Below are 15,168 nucleotides of genomic sequence, written 5' to 3' on the forward strand. Positions count from 1 at the left end.
TCCCCAAGCGAGGAAGCCAGGCCGCAGTCGCATTTCATCTGTTTACTGTGGATGTCACTGTCACCATCCCAGCCACTGGGAGGGCACTCGGCTTTAACCCCTGTGTGCAGAGGGGAAGGGCGGGGCTTCTGAGATTACAAAACTGGCTATGTACATAGGGTTGTCCTGGGGTGGGGTGGGGGGGAGTCATCTGTACACACATAGTGGGCATAGGGATGGGGTAGGGTGGGGTGGGGTGTGGTCTGAAGCTCAGGCAGCATAGGGTGGGTGTAGACTGGGCAGGGGAGGTGTGCACGTGAGGACATGCTGGGTGGGCAAGGCTTTAGGAAGCAGCTAAACAGAAACATTGCTAAGATCACCTTGGGACAGGTTACTCCTAGGCCTGCCTTCTCGGTGAGCCCCCCCCCCCCCGTGAGAACCGTTACCCACTCGCAAGTTCCCAGTTGCAACTTCATACCATCCAAAGTAGAGCTAGAGAGAGGCTGCAGGATCAGAGTCAAGGGTGGAGCCTATCTCCCTGAGTCTCTCTCCAGACTTGAGGGCACTCCATCCTTCTTAACACTGACAAAGAACCCAGCCCAAATGTGCCTGTACAGTGTGTGGGCACAAGGCAAGCGGGCAGCCACCCGGAAGGCCAGGAATATGCAGGCAGTGAGGGGGACCCAGGGTTTCTGGAAGAAAACGGACAGCTCCGGTCTTGGGAGAAGTGTCTCTGGGGCACCCCATCAGGTAGAGCCATCCCCAACCCTCAAGCATCACTACGGAAACCAGGCTCCGGGGAAACCCCCTAGGGTTTCTCCATAGGGACATATTGGCACTTAGGGACCACCACAGTTGGGCCACTGAGATTTCTACAAAGACAGATCTGGTCATCAAGGGAGACCCAGTTTCACCCCTGTACCCTAGGGGGTAGATAGGGAAGGTCTCTGTGACGGCTGCAATTCAGCAGTGGCAGCATCCTGCAGGTGCCGGGGAGGGAAGGCCCCTAGCTGACCCGATATGTCGATGTGTTCTTGGGCTCTGTGCTGGGCACACACCAGTCACCGGCCTCCTGGATGGTCTGGTAGTGGCGCCAGGCGGACTTGTTGTAGACAGGCAGGCGTTCCACTGAGTCCGTGGACAGGGCCTAGGGAGCATTGCCGTCAACCTCCTGCTTGTCCACGCCCCAGCTTACTACCCTTTCCCACCCAGGCCCTGATGGCCTCCATCCCCGGAGTCCTAACCCAGGTCTAAGTCAGCCTCATAACCGAGCATTAGCTGAGACACTACCCCAGACCCGGAAAAGCCCCTAAGAGTCTGAGCCTTCTGTCTCTTGCCCTGGCTCATTCCATGAAGCTGGTCCCTCTACGATCAGGGGGGCAAAAAGGATCAAGAGGGAAGAGGCTTGGCTGTGTGATCCCTATTAATCACCAAGGTACATTCCGATCAACTGAAGTTCAAGACCTGTAAGGTCCCCTTCCTTCCAGCCTAGGGTTCCTCGGTAGAGAGGCCTTACTCACAGACCTTAGACCCCCCTGAAGTTGCCTACCACATTAGTTTAAAGTTACAGTGCTTGAGGAGCCAAGGCTCAGCTTGGAGTCTGGAGGCAGGAAGGGTGAGGGATGGGTAGAAACCCGTTAGCAGGAAGCTTGCCCCGGGCAGGCCTCACCTTCAGATAGATGACAGCATCTGTCCCAAAGCCCTCCATTGAGAAGAGCTGCAAGTCCCCCTGGAAGTACTTGGCGTAGAGGCGGGAAATGGGGAGTCCGTACCCAAAGCCAGCCTACAGAGGAGCCACAGGTCATAAAGTGAGCCAGGGATGCTGGACTGGGGACAGGCAGGGGCGCTGGAGCAGGGGTGGAGTAGGTGGTAGGCAGGGGGACGGCAGGGGATGCAAGGAGAGATGCTGGGCTGGGTGGGAGAGTTCTACCCAGGCCCGTAGTTAAGCTCCTTAAGAGTCTACTCCCTAAGCCCAGGACTGCCTGTTCCACAGGAGCAGGGACAGAGGTGACAGCAATTAGCAATGCGGTGGAGAAAGAGAGGAGAGAGGACTGAAGGAGAAGTGACAGCTAAACAGATGGGCGGATGATCAGCAGGCAGGGGGCTATTAGCAAGCTGCAGAGAGATGGGAGGCCCTGGAGTCACAACAGGAGACTGTTGTCATACCATACAGTCATGGGGGTGGGCTGGGGGGGGGATATGCTTGGGAGTTTAAGAAGCAGGAGCCAGGGGACTGGAGGAAGGGATCTATCTCACCAGCGGGGTACCCCCAGTGCCGGGCTGGGGCGTGGGAGCTGTGGAGTACATGTAGCTGAAGAGCCTCTCGATCTTCCTCAAGGGGACACCCCCGCCTCGGTCACTCATCTGGGAGACCAGGGGGCGTGTGAGATACCTTCCAAGGTTATGTGTTCCACTCCTCCCTCTGCCCCCCGCCCCACCCCGTAACCTCTCACGGCCAAGTCAAGGGTCATATACTTTGATGGACAGATCTTCTTCGCCCAGGGCCACCATAATCTTGATGGGGGGGAGTGTGAGGCTGGACTCGTGGCTTTCCACGGTGGCCCGCATAGCATTCTGGGAAGGGAATGAAGGATGATGCAGTGAGACAAGCCAGCCCCAAAGGTGCCTGCGGAAGCTGGGGGGCCAAGGGCTGGCCCTGCCCAGCCCCCACCCCTTGAGAAGGGCAGCCTCTTACCTTGAAGAGTTCAAAGAGCATGTGGTACAGGTGGGAGGGGACATAGACCATGTGAATGGGCTGCGTGGCGTTGGTGGCTGTGGGAACAGAGACCAGGGGCAGGAGTCATACAGCAAGGTCACCTTCGGAGCAGACCTTCTTCCCTCTCTCCACAGCGGTACCTAGCCTAGGTGGCTAAGTGGTTGCCCCCCTCCAAGCTGCCACAGCTAGTAACCCTAGGAAGGCCCAAGTTCAACCCTGCTTCCTCCTTCCTTCCACCTGCACTGGAGGCCTGGGTACCACCGGCTCTGACCACCCGGAAGCATCTCTCGATGAAGATGCTGGTTCTTGGGTTGGGGACATCACACATCACTCTCCAGTCTCGGGCCTGGTACCCCACATCCTGTCCCCTCCTATTATTTGAGAGGTTTTCAAATTAGCTGGTGTATTTGCATGGTCAGTGGTCACCTATCACAGGTCCCAACCTCCCTAGCACCAAGAATGTACGCCCTGTGAGGACAAGGACCTTGCCTGTCTTCCTTGCGTGCTGAGTATATCAAATAGTGAGCAATTATCCAACAAATTAATAATTCAGAGCAGCTCCTCTCTAGGGGAGTCTGACCTCCCAGCTCCCCTACTCTGGCCTGCATGGGTACAAACACACATACATGTATACACACATATACATACATATACACATACACATGGGCACACATATGTGCATACACATGTACACACATGTGTGCACACTCATTTGCTTACCATTGACTTCCTGGATCTCCAGGTCAGGAGAAGCCATGTAATACTTGTCACATAGGAGCTTAGCCATGTCATAGGCATCTGGAAGGAGGCAGGACCACTCAGGTTATGGGTGGCTGACCCAGCAGCAGTCCCTTTGGCACTGACATGGTCCCCCACCTGCTAGGAATGGATCACCCTCTGACCTGGCTATTTGGGAGGGGTCCCTGGGGCTCCTTTATGGGCCAGGCCTATGGTGGGGGGCTCACCTTTCACCACATCAGACACGCTGCAGTTGGGATCGATGCTGCCAATGTGTTTGGGGTGGGCTGGGTTGGTGCTGCCATCAAAGATGAGAGCTGTGGGCAGAGGAAAGGGCGCCGTTGGCGAGTTCACAGGAGCTAGGTCTCCCTCTTACTAAACACCCCGCTCTTCACCTCATCTGTAGGCCTTTGTATGGTCCATGCTAACCATTCCCCCCAAGTCTTGTTTCCCCCTAGCTCGGGCCTTCCAGAGCCTCTGCACCTTACAGCAGTCCTTCCATAGTCCTCTCCACATCATACCCTGTTAAGTGTATGTATGCATGTATATATGTATGTATGTATGTATGTATGTATGTATGTATGTATGTGTATATGCATGTATACATGTATGCATATGTGTGTTTATGTATGTATACATGTGTGTATATATGTATATATGTATGAATGTATGTATATACGCAGGTGTGTATATATATACATGTGTCTATATGTATATATGTATGTATGTGTATATATGTGTTGTGTATGTATATATGTGTATTTATGTATATATATGTATGCATTTGTATATGTATATATGTATGCATGTATGTATACATGTGTTCATGTATATGTATGTATATATGTATGTGTGTATACATGTGTATGTATGTGTGTGCACACATGTATATATGTATTGTATACATGTGTATATATGTGTGTACATATGTGTATGCATGTGTATATGTGTGCATGCATGTTTGTATGTATATGTGTGTGCACACATGTATATATGCATGTATGCATACATGTGTGCATGTATATGTGTGTGCATATGTGTATGTATGTGTATGTATATATACATGTGTGTATATGTATATATGTATGTATGTGTGTGTGTATATATGTGTACATGTGTGTATGAATTTATGTGTATGTATCTATGTATATATTTTCTTTTTTGTTGTTTTTGTTTTTGTTTTTTTTTCAAGACAGGGTTTCTCTGTGTAGCCCTGGCTGTCCTAGAACTGACTCTGTAGACAAGGCTGGCCATGAATTCAGAAATCCGCCTGCCTCTGCCTCCCAAGTGCTGAGATTTAAGGTGTGCATCACCAAGCCCAGCTTTGAATGCAGCTTTGCTTTCATATCTTCACACAATACTATAAGATAGCTTCCAGCAGCTTGCTTTTCTACGAACATAAAGAACTCACTTAACTTAGGGTGGCTCTGCTTTGTCAATCAGCATAGAAAACTCTGGACAGGAATGGGTAAATGAATACAATGGAGTTCTTAATGTGTTGGGTGTGGGTGTGGGTGGGTTGGGGATAGCAGGTGTAAATGACTGACAAGGTGGTTCAGTGGGTAAGGGTGCTTGCAGCTTAGCCTGACAACTTGAGTTCAATCCCCAAGGCCCTATGATGGGAGGAGAGCATGAACTGCAGGATGTTCTCTGACCACAACATGTGCATAAATAAATAAATAAATAAGTTTTCGGAACACATAGCATGTTTACTTATTTTTTTGAGCTTGGCCTCAAAAAATCAGTAAGTAAAAATAAGTAAGTAAAAAATAAAATAAGTATTATTCTCCTGCCTCAGCTTCCCACGTGCTAGGGTTATAGACACATGCTATCTATCACACCTAAATTAAATTAAGCCACACTCTTCAGTTCCTGAATGCCACGTGAGCCCAGAGGCTGACATGGGGAGCCTGCTTTCTTGTCGGGAGCGGGGCCTTCTTGGCATGCCCTGCCGGCCCCGCCCTCTCCGAAGCCGCCAGACTCACTGTGCTGATTGATGAGCATTCGGATGGATATTCGGCTGAGGTAGAAGCGGTCCAGGAAGTACTGGATGTTCTGGTTGGAGACGGGGTCATCGCCGTAAGTGTCCTTGTACTCCAGCACTCCCTGCGCCATGGTGGGCACCACGTCATTGTGCCGGTTCCGGATGGTGACCAGGGCATCTGTGAACCTTCAGAGAAGGCAGACACTTGACTCTACCCAGTCTCAGGCTTGGAGACACCCTGGCTCTCCATTACTCCCAATGGCCTATCAGTTCCTTCATTTTCTCCTCCCCAGCCCCACAGACAACATGGTGCTCACCTACCGGAAGCCCACCCCTACTGTCCCAGCTCTCCATCCATCTTCCTGTTTACAGCTAAAGCTCTCTCGGTTCCTCTGAAGGTTTGTTCTGGAGGGCAGGGCTCCCCCACACCCTCTCGGTCATAGTGATAATTAGCATTCTCATCTCTCCCAGCAGACCTGGATTTCCCAGAAGTAGCCTGTCTTCCCCCTTTCTTGGCCCATCCCTGAAGGCAGGGCCTTTCCCTGTACCCAGCTGGCATTCCATCCTTGTGCCTGCACCTGCCTTCGTGTCCTTAAAGAGGGTGCTCACTCACTGGCTTAGGGTCCGGTGGTCCTCGGGGTCCTTGTCCAGGAATTCCATGATGTCCAGCAGGCTCTGGACATACCTGTGTGAAAGCAGAGAGGTTCGTGAGCTCAGCTGAGACTACGCCATGCTCCCTCCCACCCTCTCAGATGCCATAGTAGGTGGTGCACAGAGCTGAACTGGCTAACAATCAACACCCCATTCCACCCGCTCTGGGTCTCCCTGACAACCTAGTAAGTTGCACGAGAAAACCTTGAATTTGCTAGTTCCCTTAACAATGCATGTCTTCGCTTCAGAACCCGATTAACAGCAGCAACCTTGGGAGGGTCCCAGGAATCGTCCCCTCTCTAGAGGCTGGAGAGAACAGGGGTCTGAGGCCCAATTGTCCTAAAGGCCACAGGAACAGAGGGCTCAGACATCTACCTGCCTTGCTGAGCCCCTTTACTGACAAAGATCCTGGTATCTCCATAGGGGGCTGAGGCTTCTAGTGGACAACGGGTGCTGCCAGCAGGCTAGCTGCTGACGCCGAACCTCTCCCAGAGTGATCTGGAACCTGCCTTGGGAACCCTCATTTAAAAAGGTGAGTAGGTATGGCCAGCTCTGTCCTCAGGTAGGACCAGGGAGGCTCATTCTACCCTGCGAAGCCAATGAGCAGAGAAGGTGTAGGTGAGCCCCCCAAGCCGCCCCCCCCCCCCGCTGTCTGTACCACCTATAGGCCTGGCGGGAGGGGCAGGTCTCCTCTCCAACTAGGAAAGGTTCTTAGAAGTTGGAAGGCTCTGTGCACGTCCAGAGGTAGAAACGGGCAGGGTCCTAGCTTCCAAGTCCCGGCAGGGCTGTAGAGTGAACTTTCAGGAGAAGGCGGTAGAACTGGTGACGTGGCCACTGATGTGGCACAAGGGCCACCTGGATCCTTTGACAAAAGTAGTACTGTCGGGGTTGCGGTGGGGACACTGGAGACTGACGTCCCTGCCTGTCCCTCAAGGGGCCATTTTCCATAGGGAAAGATGCTGGGTGTGCTCCTGATTCTCCAGGGGAGAACTCTGGAGGCTTTTTCCGCTCGGGGCCCTTGTAGCTAGCCCTGAGGTGCCCGTGGGCCTGGCTCTCCATGTCACCCTGGGATTGGGATACAGCTAGATCCTCCAGAGAGAGAGACACTGAGGTAGGGTTATGTTGGCCCTTGGGTAGCCCCTCTCCAGAGCCAGGGAAAGGTTAAGGCACAGAATGAGTCCAGGTTGAGAAGAGGCGGCCTAGAGTCTAACCTACTCCCCTCCTCCTTGGTAAAATCTAGTGTCTCCAGTGCCCCAGGATAAGGAGACACACACCCACTCCCTAGCCGATACCCTCCAGGGAGTGGAATGCGGGCCTGAGGGGAGAGGGGGGTAGTGGAGCTAGAATAGGGAGGAGGGCACTTGGCCACCTGCAGGCGCCGCCCTGTGGGAGCAGAGAGAAGGCTGAGCCACAGGAGTGAGTGTGTAAATGGAAAGAGTGTGTGTGTCTGTGGGTGTGTAGCAGCATCAACAGCTGCCGCCCTCGGACAACAGTGTGAACCAGACTGAAGTCCCGGGAGGAGGGTGGCTACTCACACGCATGAAGGGCGATGGCAGACAGAGCCCCTATCTGGAGTCACTCTGTGAATGGGCAGTGGGCTTGGGTTTGGACACTGGCTGTTCACTGAAAGCCACTGGGATGCTCCAGCCCAACTGCAAACCGTGCTTCCCAGCCAGAAGCTTGGGGCTCAGGGTCGGGTAGGGCTTAGCTTGAAAATCGCCTTGGGGATCACTCCCTGTGACACTACTGGACCAGGTGTGCTGGTATACTGAGGGACCGGCTAGTGTAACGCAGGCTCCACCTCTTGTCTATGGAACTTCTGCTACTCATTCTGCTCAAGACAAGGGCTTGCTGGCTTTTGTGGGATATGGGGTCCACATACCATACCCTATGGACAAGCCAGTGAGAAGGATGTCCACTCACACACATGCATACATCCCACACACCCTTTACAACGCTACAAAACCCAGCGACAGCAGTGGCTCACTGGCTGTGTTTGGGGAAGCATCCCCTACCTGTCCACGACTCTTCAGGTGGTCTTCCCCCGAGAGGGTCCACGGGATGCCCCTGTGCACCCTGGCATCACTAGGAGACATTCTATTCTGTAGGTGAGCCCTACTTAGCCCCAGGCTTGCATGGGAATGTGGAAATCATTGCCCTGTGACATGACCCCATACCAAACCTTCCTGTCCCTCAAATGTAGCCTCCAGAACCCATGGGCCTGGATCTGAATCCCAGATCCATCACGACTCCTTAATCAACCTTAGCCAAGACGCCCCACTTCCTGAGCCTCCGTCTCTCATTTGGAGATGAGGAGGAGACTCGCTAGGGGATGCCATACAGATTACAGGACCATCTGAGTTAGCAAACGGAGGGGACCCTGGTACTCCACGAGCCCTCAGGTGCGTTAGTCTTTGGGGGCGTCTACCCTGTGTTCTCATTGCTGTGTTGCCTCTGAGACCTCTGACATAATTGTGTCGCCTTTGACCTGCAGGTACAGCTGCCCAGCATAGGCCTGTGGCCGGTATTCTTCTAGATGTGTGGGCTAGCTAGTTTTATGTCAGCTTGACACAAATGAGGGACATCAAAGAGGAGGGAGCCTCAAGTGAGAAAATGCCTCCGGAACACTGGGCTGTAGGGAAGTCTGTGGAGCATTTTCTTAATTAGTGGTTGATGCAGGAGGGCCCAGCCCATTTGGGTGGTGCCAGCCCTGGGCTGGTGGTCCTGGGTCCTGTAAGAAAGCAAGCTGAGCAAGCCACAGGAAGCAATCCAGTACTGACTTCCTTCAGTGATGGACTACAATGTGGAAGTTATACACTGCATAAACCCTTTCTTCTCCGTGCTTTTGGCCATGGTCACAGCAAGGGTAACCCTAACAAAGACAATGTGTTTTACACTCTCAGTAACACAGGACCCTGAGAAACAGCATGAGACTCCACTACACAGCCCAGGAAGCTGAGGCCAGCAAAGCCCTACTGTCCTGTAGTGTAGGGTACCTATCAAGACTCTACCATCACACAGGTCACACATGCTGTTGCTAAGCCTAGGGGGCAGCCCCACCTTCCGGTGACCCCCCAGATGCGGCCCCATCCCTCCAAGCCTGAGCACGCTAAGAGTTGATCCAGTTTAGTTTGAACTGGGAAGTTACCATGTTGAGCGGCAGCCCAGGCCTCTAGAGCTCTCCATTAACTATGACTGTGTAGTAACTCCCGGGCTGCCAACAGCTCCCTCCCTCTGCGCACCCCTCACCCCACATCCCCAAGGGAAGGTTCTGCTCTCTATCAGACTCAGGCTAGAGGCCCTCTTCCCAGGCTCCCTGTGGAGTTAGGAGTTGTTCCTCTTCCTCTTGTGAAGGCCCTGCCCACCTCCACCGCTCCACCATCTCAGCCCCCTCGAGTTGATCCTAGAAGAAAGACTGCGCTCTCTCATAGAGAGCAAGTCCTTCCTGTCCTGCCATTTTAGCTTCTCTTGCTGCAGGCTCTGCAACTCCTCTCAGCGTCTCTCTTTAGTATACCAGGATGACCGACCACCCCTTGGCATGCCCTCCTGCATGCTGAATCCTGTGCTGGAAGAAGTGTTTACTCTGAATCAACCCCTCCTTGCTGTGCCCTGGCACTCCTTCCAAGCTTTGAGGGGAGAATAATTCAAGCTACGCCTCCCTGTCACAGAAGGGGAGTCCGGCAACCCCCTGCCCTCCTCTGGCCCTCCGTTTGTCAACCTTCCTGGCCGCCTCAGAACAGTTTCTTGGGAGGGGTCTGAGAGATCTTGTGAAGTCAGGGACCAGCTGGTTAGTCAGCCACTCCAGTCAGCCGGACAGACTGGAGGAGGGCTGGGAGAACAGATGGTCCCTTCTGTTTCCTCCCCACAGCCCTGCCACCCCGTGGGAAGACACGCAGACTGGCTCAGAGGTCTTGGACGTCCTAGTGAGGGCTCGATGACAGGTAACTTAGTTGGGCCACCTGAAATTCAAACCCTGCCCTCCACCCACCCGTCACCTTCTCGGGTCTATTCAAAGCCCCCCCCCCCCCCCGTCTAGCTCTGAGTATTCAAGTCCTTCTGTGTATTCTTTTCGGTTTTCTCACGTGTTTCACTACGGCACCTAGGCTGGTCTTGAACCCCTGAACTCATTATCCTCCTGCTTTAACCTGCCAATCACCAGGAAGACTGGCACTGTCTTCACCCTGCTCAGTTTTCCGCATGACGTCAGTTAGCACACACTGCACACAACGCTATCCCTTACCGGAGCCCGTCTCTCTAGAATAAACCAGGGAGAGAGACATATCCACGCACAGACTCAATGCTGGAAGGGCACCAGAAACCCGCAGGACACCCTACCAGGGGCTGGTATGAAGGAGAGTAATGGTAGACATGTTCTATCTACGCTTTTGTGTTTTCCAGGTGTCAAAAGGACATGTTACCCTTCTGTAAGCGGGAGACGTCATAATCAATGTCATTTCATTAAAAAAAAAAAAAAAAAAATCGAACCTTCCGTGATCGTGACTCCTCCACAGGTTTGTATTGCATTTTGTTTAGCCTGTCTTGGCAGTCTCCCAGGAACGCCTTGGGCTCCTCGTGGGAAGCTGCAGCTGTCTTGGTGTTTGTCTGTGTGTGCGATATTGAGACTTGAACACAGGGCCTCATCTATACCAGGCAAGTGCTTTACCACTGAGCTACAGTCAGTCCTTTGTTCGTTTTTTGAGACAGGGTCTCACTAAGTTCCTCAGGCTGGCCTTACAATCGGGATTGTCCCACCTCAGCCTCTGAGCTGCGATTACGAGGCCTGCACCACCGGTACTGCCTAGATCTATTGTTTTAGCTGCAGAGGAACAGCTCAGGGCAAAGGCGGCTTTTATCCTTGAGCCGCACGGTCAGCTGCGGCCACCTGCTTAGCCACGGGAAGTGTTGGGACCACAGGTACGGTCCTCCCAAGCCCCAGGGACTCCTCAGTCATCCTGTGTTGCAAATCCCGATGGCCAGGTTGCTGCCCAGTTGTCACAAAAGTCTATTGATGATCAGCCAGGGACGTGCCCAGTGACAGACACACCTTTGTTTATGTTTCATGTGAGGCTCTCTGGCCTCCAGTCACCCAGTAATGTCCCTACAGCTACCTGTAATGAACTTTTGATCTTTGCCCTCTGAACTCTTTGGGAAGGGACTGTATTCTGTATTGTCTGTATTTAACTGTTTCTTCAACATTCCAGACAGTTAGATTTGCCACCTGGATAAGTGAATCTTCATCTTTTTTTTTTTTCTTCTTGGTTTCCCAAGTTACTTCGGCCACCAGGAGCTTGGGCTCCAGGAGCAGGCCATGGGTTACTGCTGATGTCAGCATGACTTTTGCTCTTGACTTTGAAAGCTACGCTTTCTTGAATGGACCCTAAGTTCCCAGGGAAAGTGGGATGGTGAGACATGGACTGAGCTTGACCTTTGTCCCAGCTCGGGCTGAGGACGTCCACGTGATCCTGGCTAACTCTCCAGCCTCTTGGGGCCCTTGGGCCTTGCCTCTGTCCTAGCTTCTGACACAAGAATGGAGGGACACGGTGAGGATGGAGGGGTGGTGGAATGTGAGAGGGACCTCACCAGCTCTGCACCAGCTGCACCGAGGGGGTGCCCAGCACTCGGTCAGGAAGCAGGTTGATCTCTTTCATGATGTTGGCCAGGCGAACGGGCAGCTCCTGCCGGAGGAACGTGAATGAGGTCTTCTCACAGGCATTGCTGGATCCTGAGGATGGACAGAGGGGTCGGTTGATCAATAGCTGCATGGGAACAGTCCTGGGTGTGGAAACTGGGCACGCTGAAATGACCACGGGACCTATCTGTGGCACACAGCAAGGTAGCCCCCTCCTAGCTTTGCGATGCTTGAGCCTTCCCCAGACATCTTACGGCCCGGATGTCACTTCAGGAACAGAATGTATCACCCACTGACCCTCAGTGAAAACCCTGTTTGTTTTTAACCAGGGAAACAAGATGTTCCCGGGGCTCCCTCTGAACTGTTCTGGCCTGATTCACCTCACTTTCCTTTCCATCGCTCTAGGTGGGCACTCATCGCAGGGGGCTGGCCCAGGGTGCTGAGGCACCTAAGAAATCCTTTTCTCCTTGGGGTGCTAGGACTAGGTTCCCAGGACTGTAGGAACTCAGCATTATCCCTGAGGCAGGCCACCTCATCCAGGCTGAGGAGGCGGATGAATGCCAATGTAGAATTGGCCATGTTAATGACCATCTGTAAGGCAAATGGGCACCTTGGTCCAGGGTCAAAATTAACAGGCAGTAGAGGAAAGAGCACTGTCAGCTTAGGGACAGAAGACCTAGGATCAACAGCAGGCCTCGTGTCTGTGACTTACTGTATATCGCCAGCAGTTTTCCCCATACAGGTAGACCAGACTACTGCCAAGTCCCTTGTAGCTGTGGCGTTTGGCGGGGACTTGGAGTGGGCCCTGGAAGATTTCCTACACAAGCAAAGCTCACAGCTCCAACTGAACAGGGAGTAACCAAGACATATCCTGGAAAACAGGTGCCCAAGTCCTGTCGGCCATCTTCCTGTCCTCCTGCCTGTGACACAGCCAACTCTTGAGAGACCTGGGTCCACTCCCGACACTAGCTGGCACCAGGGGAATGCCTTGCAGACAGGCGGGGGCCACACCACCCGTCTCCATCCACCACTCCTGCCCCAAAAGCTTTCTCCTGCCCCAAAGCCACCTCCACCCTCAGAACACTGAGTGGGGGATCTTCGGAAACCCAGGGGTAGCCATGGGAGGGTGAAAGCCACCTGACTACCTCATGGTAAGTTGGGCTCTGCCCAGCTAGGAACCGCTGCCAGGCCAGAACAGATTTGATCTTCAAGTGTCCTTGCCCAGTGGGCAGCTGCAGTGGGTGGAGGCTCACCAGTCAGGGGAGCTCCCCGTTAGTACCTCCTACTCAAGGGGCCCCCTTCCCACCTGCCCTGGCATTTCTTCCTTGCTCTGTTCAGAAGTACCCGCCCTTCGTGCACGGTACAGGTCTTCCAGATGGCTGAATCTCCTTAGCACTCCAGCAGCACGTCCCCTGTTTACTCCTGGCTGCCCACTCACAGTGGCCGGGATCCTCCACTAACTCTATCATGTCTGGATGGGGTCCTATGCCCTCGCTGCCTCTTACTCTCCACGATCCCTCGCAACGCTTTCTCCGCGCCCCCATTCTTAGTTAACTGTGAAGGGGGCACTCTTAACTCTTTGTGGGCAGCCAGGCTGGCCTCGCCGTTTACCCATTCCTGTCCATACTCTTCTAAGCCAACCCTCCTGTCACCCAGGACTTCTTCCTCCGACATTAACCTCTCATTGCCAGGGTCTCCTTCCCCGTGCCCACCGCCCCGAGTGCCCACCTACTCCGATTCCGTACCGAAGTCTAGAAACTGCTTCATGGATAGCGGGGACGGGGAGAACTTGCTGAAGTGCTCGATGTACTTGGGTGCCCCTGCCAGGGACGCATTCTTCAACAGCGCCCGGACCCAGCGCATGGCGACGGCGCCTGCGGCTCCGGCTTGGCTCCCGCTGCTGTCCCGGGGCTGGAGGCGCTGGCACCGGCCCTCCGTTCGGCCCAGCTCAGCCCGGAGACCGGCTTCGGCCGCCTCCTCCCTACCCTTGCCCTGGCGGTGCCTCCAACGCCTAGCCAATCGGCTTGTCCCGGCGCTCCGACGTCGCCAATGGTCGCGCACAAACAACTCTGGGAGAACCAATAGCCTTGCGCTTCGACACGTGGCTCTCCTCGAGGCCCACCTCCTTAACCGTGAAGGTGCTGGAGACGGCCTGTTGTTTTCCTGGGCTATGCTCAAGTCCCGCCTCCCGTCGCCAACTACCGAAGACTTCTTGGGGGCGAGCCCCGAGTTAACCCTTTCTTCCCCAGCGTCCCGCTAACCCTTCGTTTGACGTTCTACTTTCCCTGGTTCATTCCCCTGTCTCCTTTAGAACCTCCCTCCCTTTCCCTGTCCCTTTCCTAAAGGCACCTGTTTGACCTGACAACCTGCTTACCTGCTCTGCCATAGGGGCTCATAGTGGTTTCTCACTCCTATGATGGACCCTGAATGGACACTTGCAAAATCCGGAACCAGGATGCAAGCTTATACTAAGCTATCATGCGTGCTCTCTGGCACTTGAAAGACAACAACAAAAACAGCCAGAGCCAAACCCCTTAGGTCTGGCAGAGGCGGGAGCAGGAGCTACGGTCAGTGCTAATTTTAGTTACGTTCCATTTTATTATTACCTAGCTCATTTGACTGAGCATAAAACCTTGCGCGTCTTGCACAACCACCTGAGAAGGTAACCTTCTGTGCACCTAACCCGAGACGGGCAACTGGCTGTGCCGCTGGCTTCCCAGCGAGTTCCCGGGAGCTGTGGCATCTTAGCGGCTTGGGAGCCCAGCCCCGTCTTCCTAGCAGTTCCCTGCCTCTTCCCTGCGAAATGTCATGCGCCCTCTTTTGGTAAAACTTGGTATGTGTCCCACTCTCTGGGCCTTCATAGGTTTCTTAGTTCCTTACTATTGATTATCCGGTGGTTTACCCGCCTTTACCACAGCCCTGTGAAACAGGCAGGTTCGAGGCTTGGCCTTTAGGAGGGGGCCTGGTGCTCCTCTTGGAGGTTGAGGCAGGCGGAGATCTGTTCAAGGCCCACCTGAGGCAGTGTGTGTTCAAGTACAGCCTGGGTAATTTAGTAAGATCTTTTCTCAAAAAGGGAGAGAAGGTGGGGTTGAGCTAGTAGGTAACTCAGTGGTAGAGTGTTTTCCTAGAATGTGCAAGACTATGGGTTTGTTCCTCAACCACCCCCCAACACCCCTCCCACACACACACACTGCAAGTTATAACAGTATAACTGTAGCCAACACAAAACAAGAGTTCACCTTGGAAAGCGTAATGCTGTGTGCCAGGCATTGTTTGCTGGATTATTATATCATTTCCTCCATTTTATAGGCAGGAAAACAGAATTGGCAAGCATTCTCAGCTACAAATCTGGCCTGGTTGGTTCCCCCACGCAGAGCCTTTTCACTTAAAAAAAAAAAAAAAAGTATCGGTGTATACCTTTAATCCCAGGCAGAGGCAGGAGGATCTCAGAGTCCAAGGCCAGTCTGGTCT

At 53.4% G+C, this 15,168-nt stretch overlaps 1 protein-coding gene across 3 annotated transcripts; it reads right to left on the reverse strand.

The window, feature by feature from the left end:
• Positions 1-30: 30 nt before the first annotated feature.
• Pdk2 (pyruvate dehydrogenase kinase 2) lies at positions 31-14,117 on the reverse strand. 3 transcript variants are annotated; one of them, XM_029546564.1, is made up of 11 exons: positions 14,072-14,117; positions 11,649-11,790; positions 6,031-6,102; positions 5,419-5,603; positions 3,661-3,750; positions 3,416-3,493; positions 2,675-2,751; positions 2,455-2,553; positions 2,236-2,343; positions 1,649-1,762; positions 31-1,126 (listed from the first exon to the last, which is right to left on the reverse strand). In XM_029546564.1, exons 1-11 carry the CDS (start codon positions 14,091-14,093, stop codon positions 986-988), a joined length of 1,128 nt encoding a protein of 375 aa, XP_029402424.1. In that variant the 5' UTR covers positions 14,094-14,117; the 3' UTR covers positions 31-985. The 3 variants fall into 3 exon arrangements, with proteins under 3 accessions (XP_029402424.1, XP_021067690.1, XP_029402425.1); XM_021212031.1 differs by lacking the exon at positions 14,072-14,117 and adding an exon at positions 13,443-13,742; XM_029546565.1 differs by lacking the exon at positions 14,072-14,117 and adding an exon at positions 13,004-13,024.
• Between the last annotated feature and the right edge of the window lie 1,051 nt (positions 14,118-15,168).

Source organism: Mus pahari, chromosome 14 (assembly GCF_900095145.1).
Source record: "Mus pahari chromosome 14, PAHARI_EIJ_v1.1, whole genome shotgun sequence".
NCBI classification, from domain to species: Eukaryota; Metazoa; Chordata; class Mammalia; order Rodentia; family Muridae; genus Mus; species Mus pahari.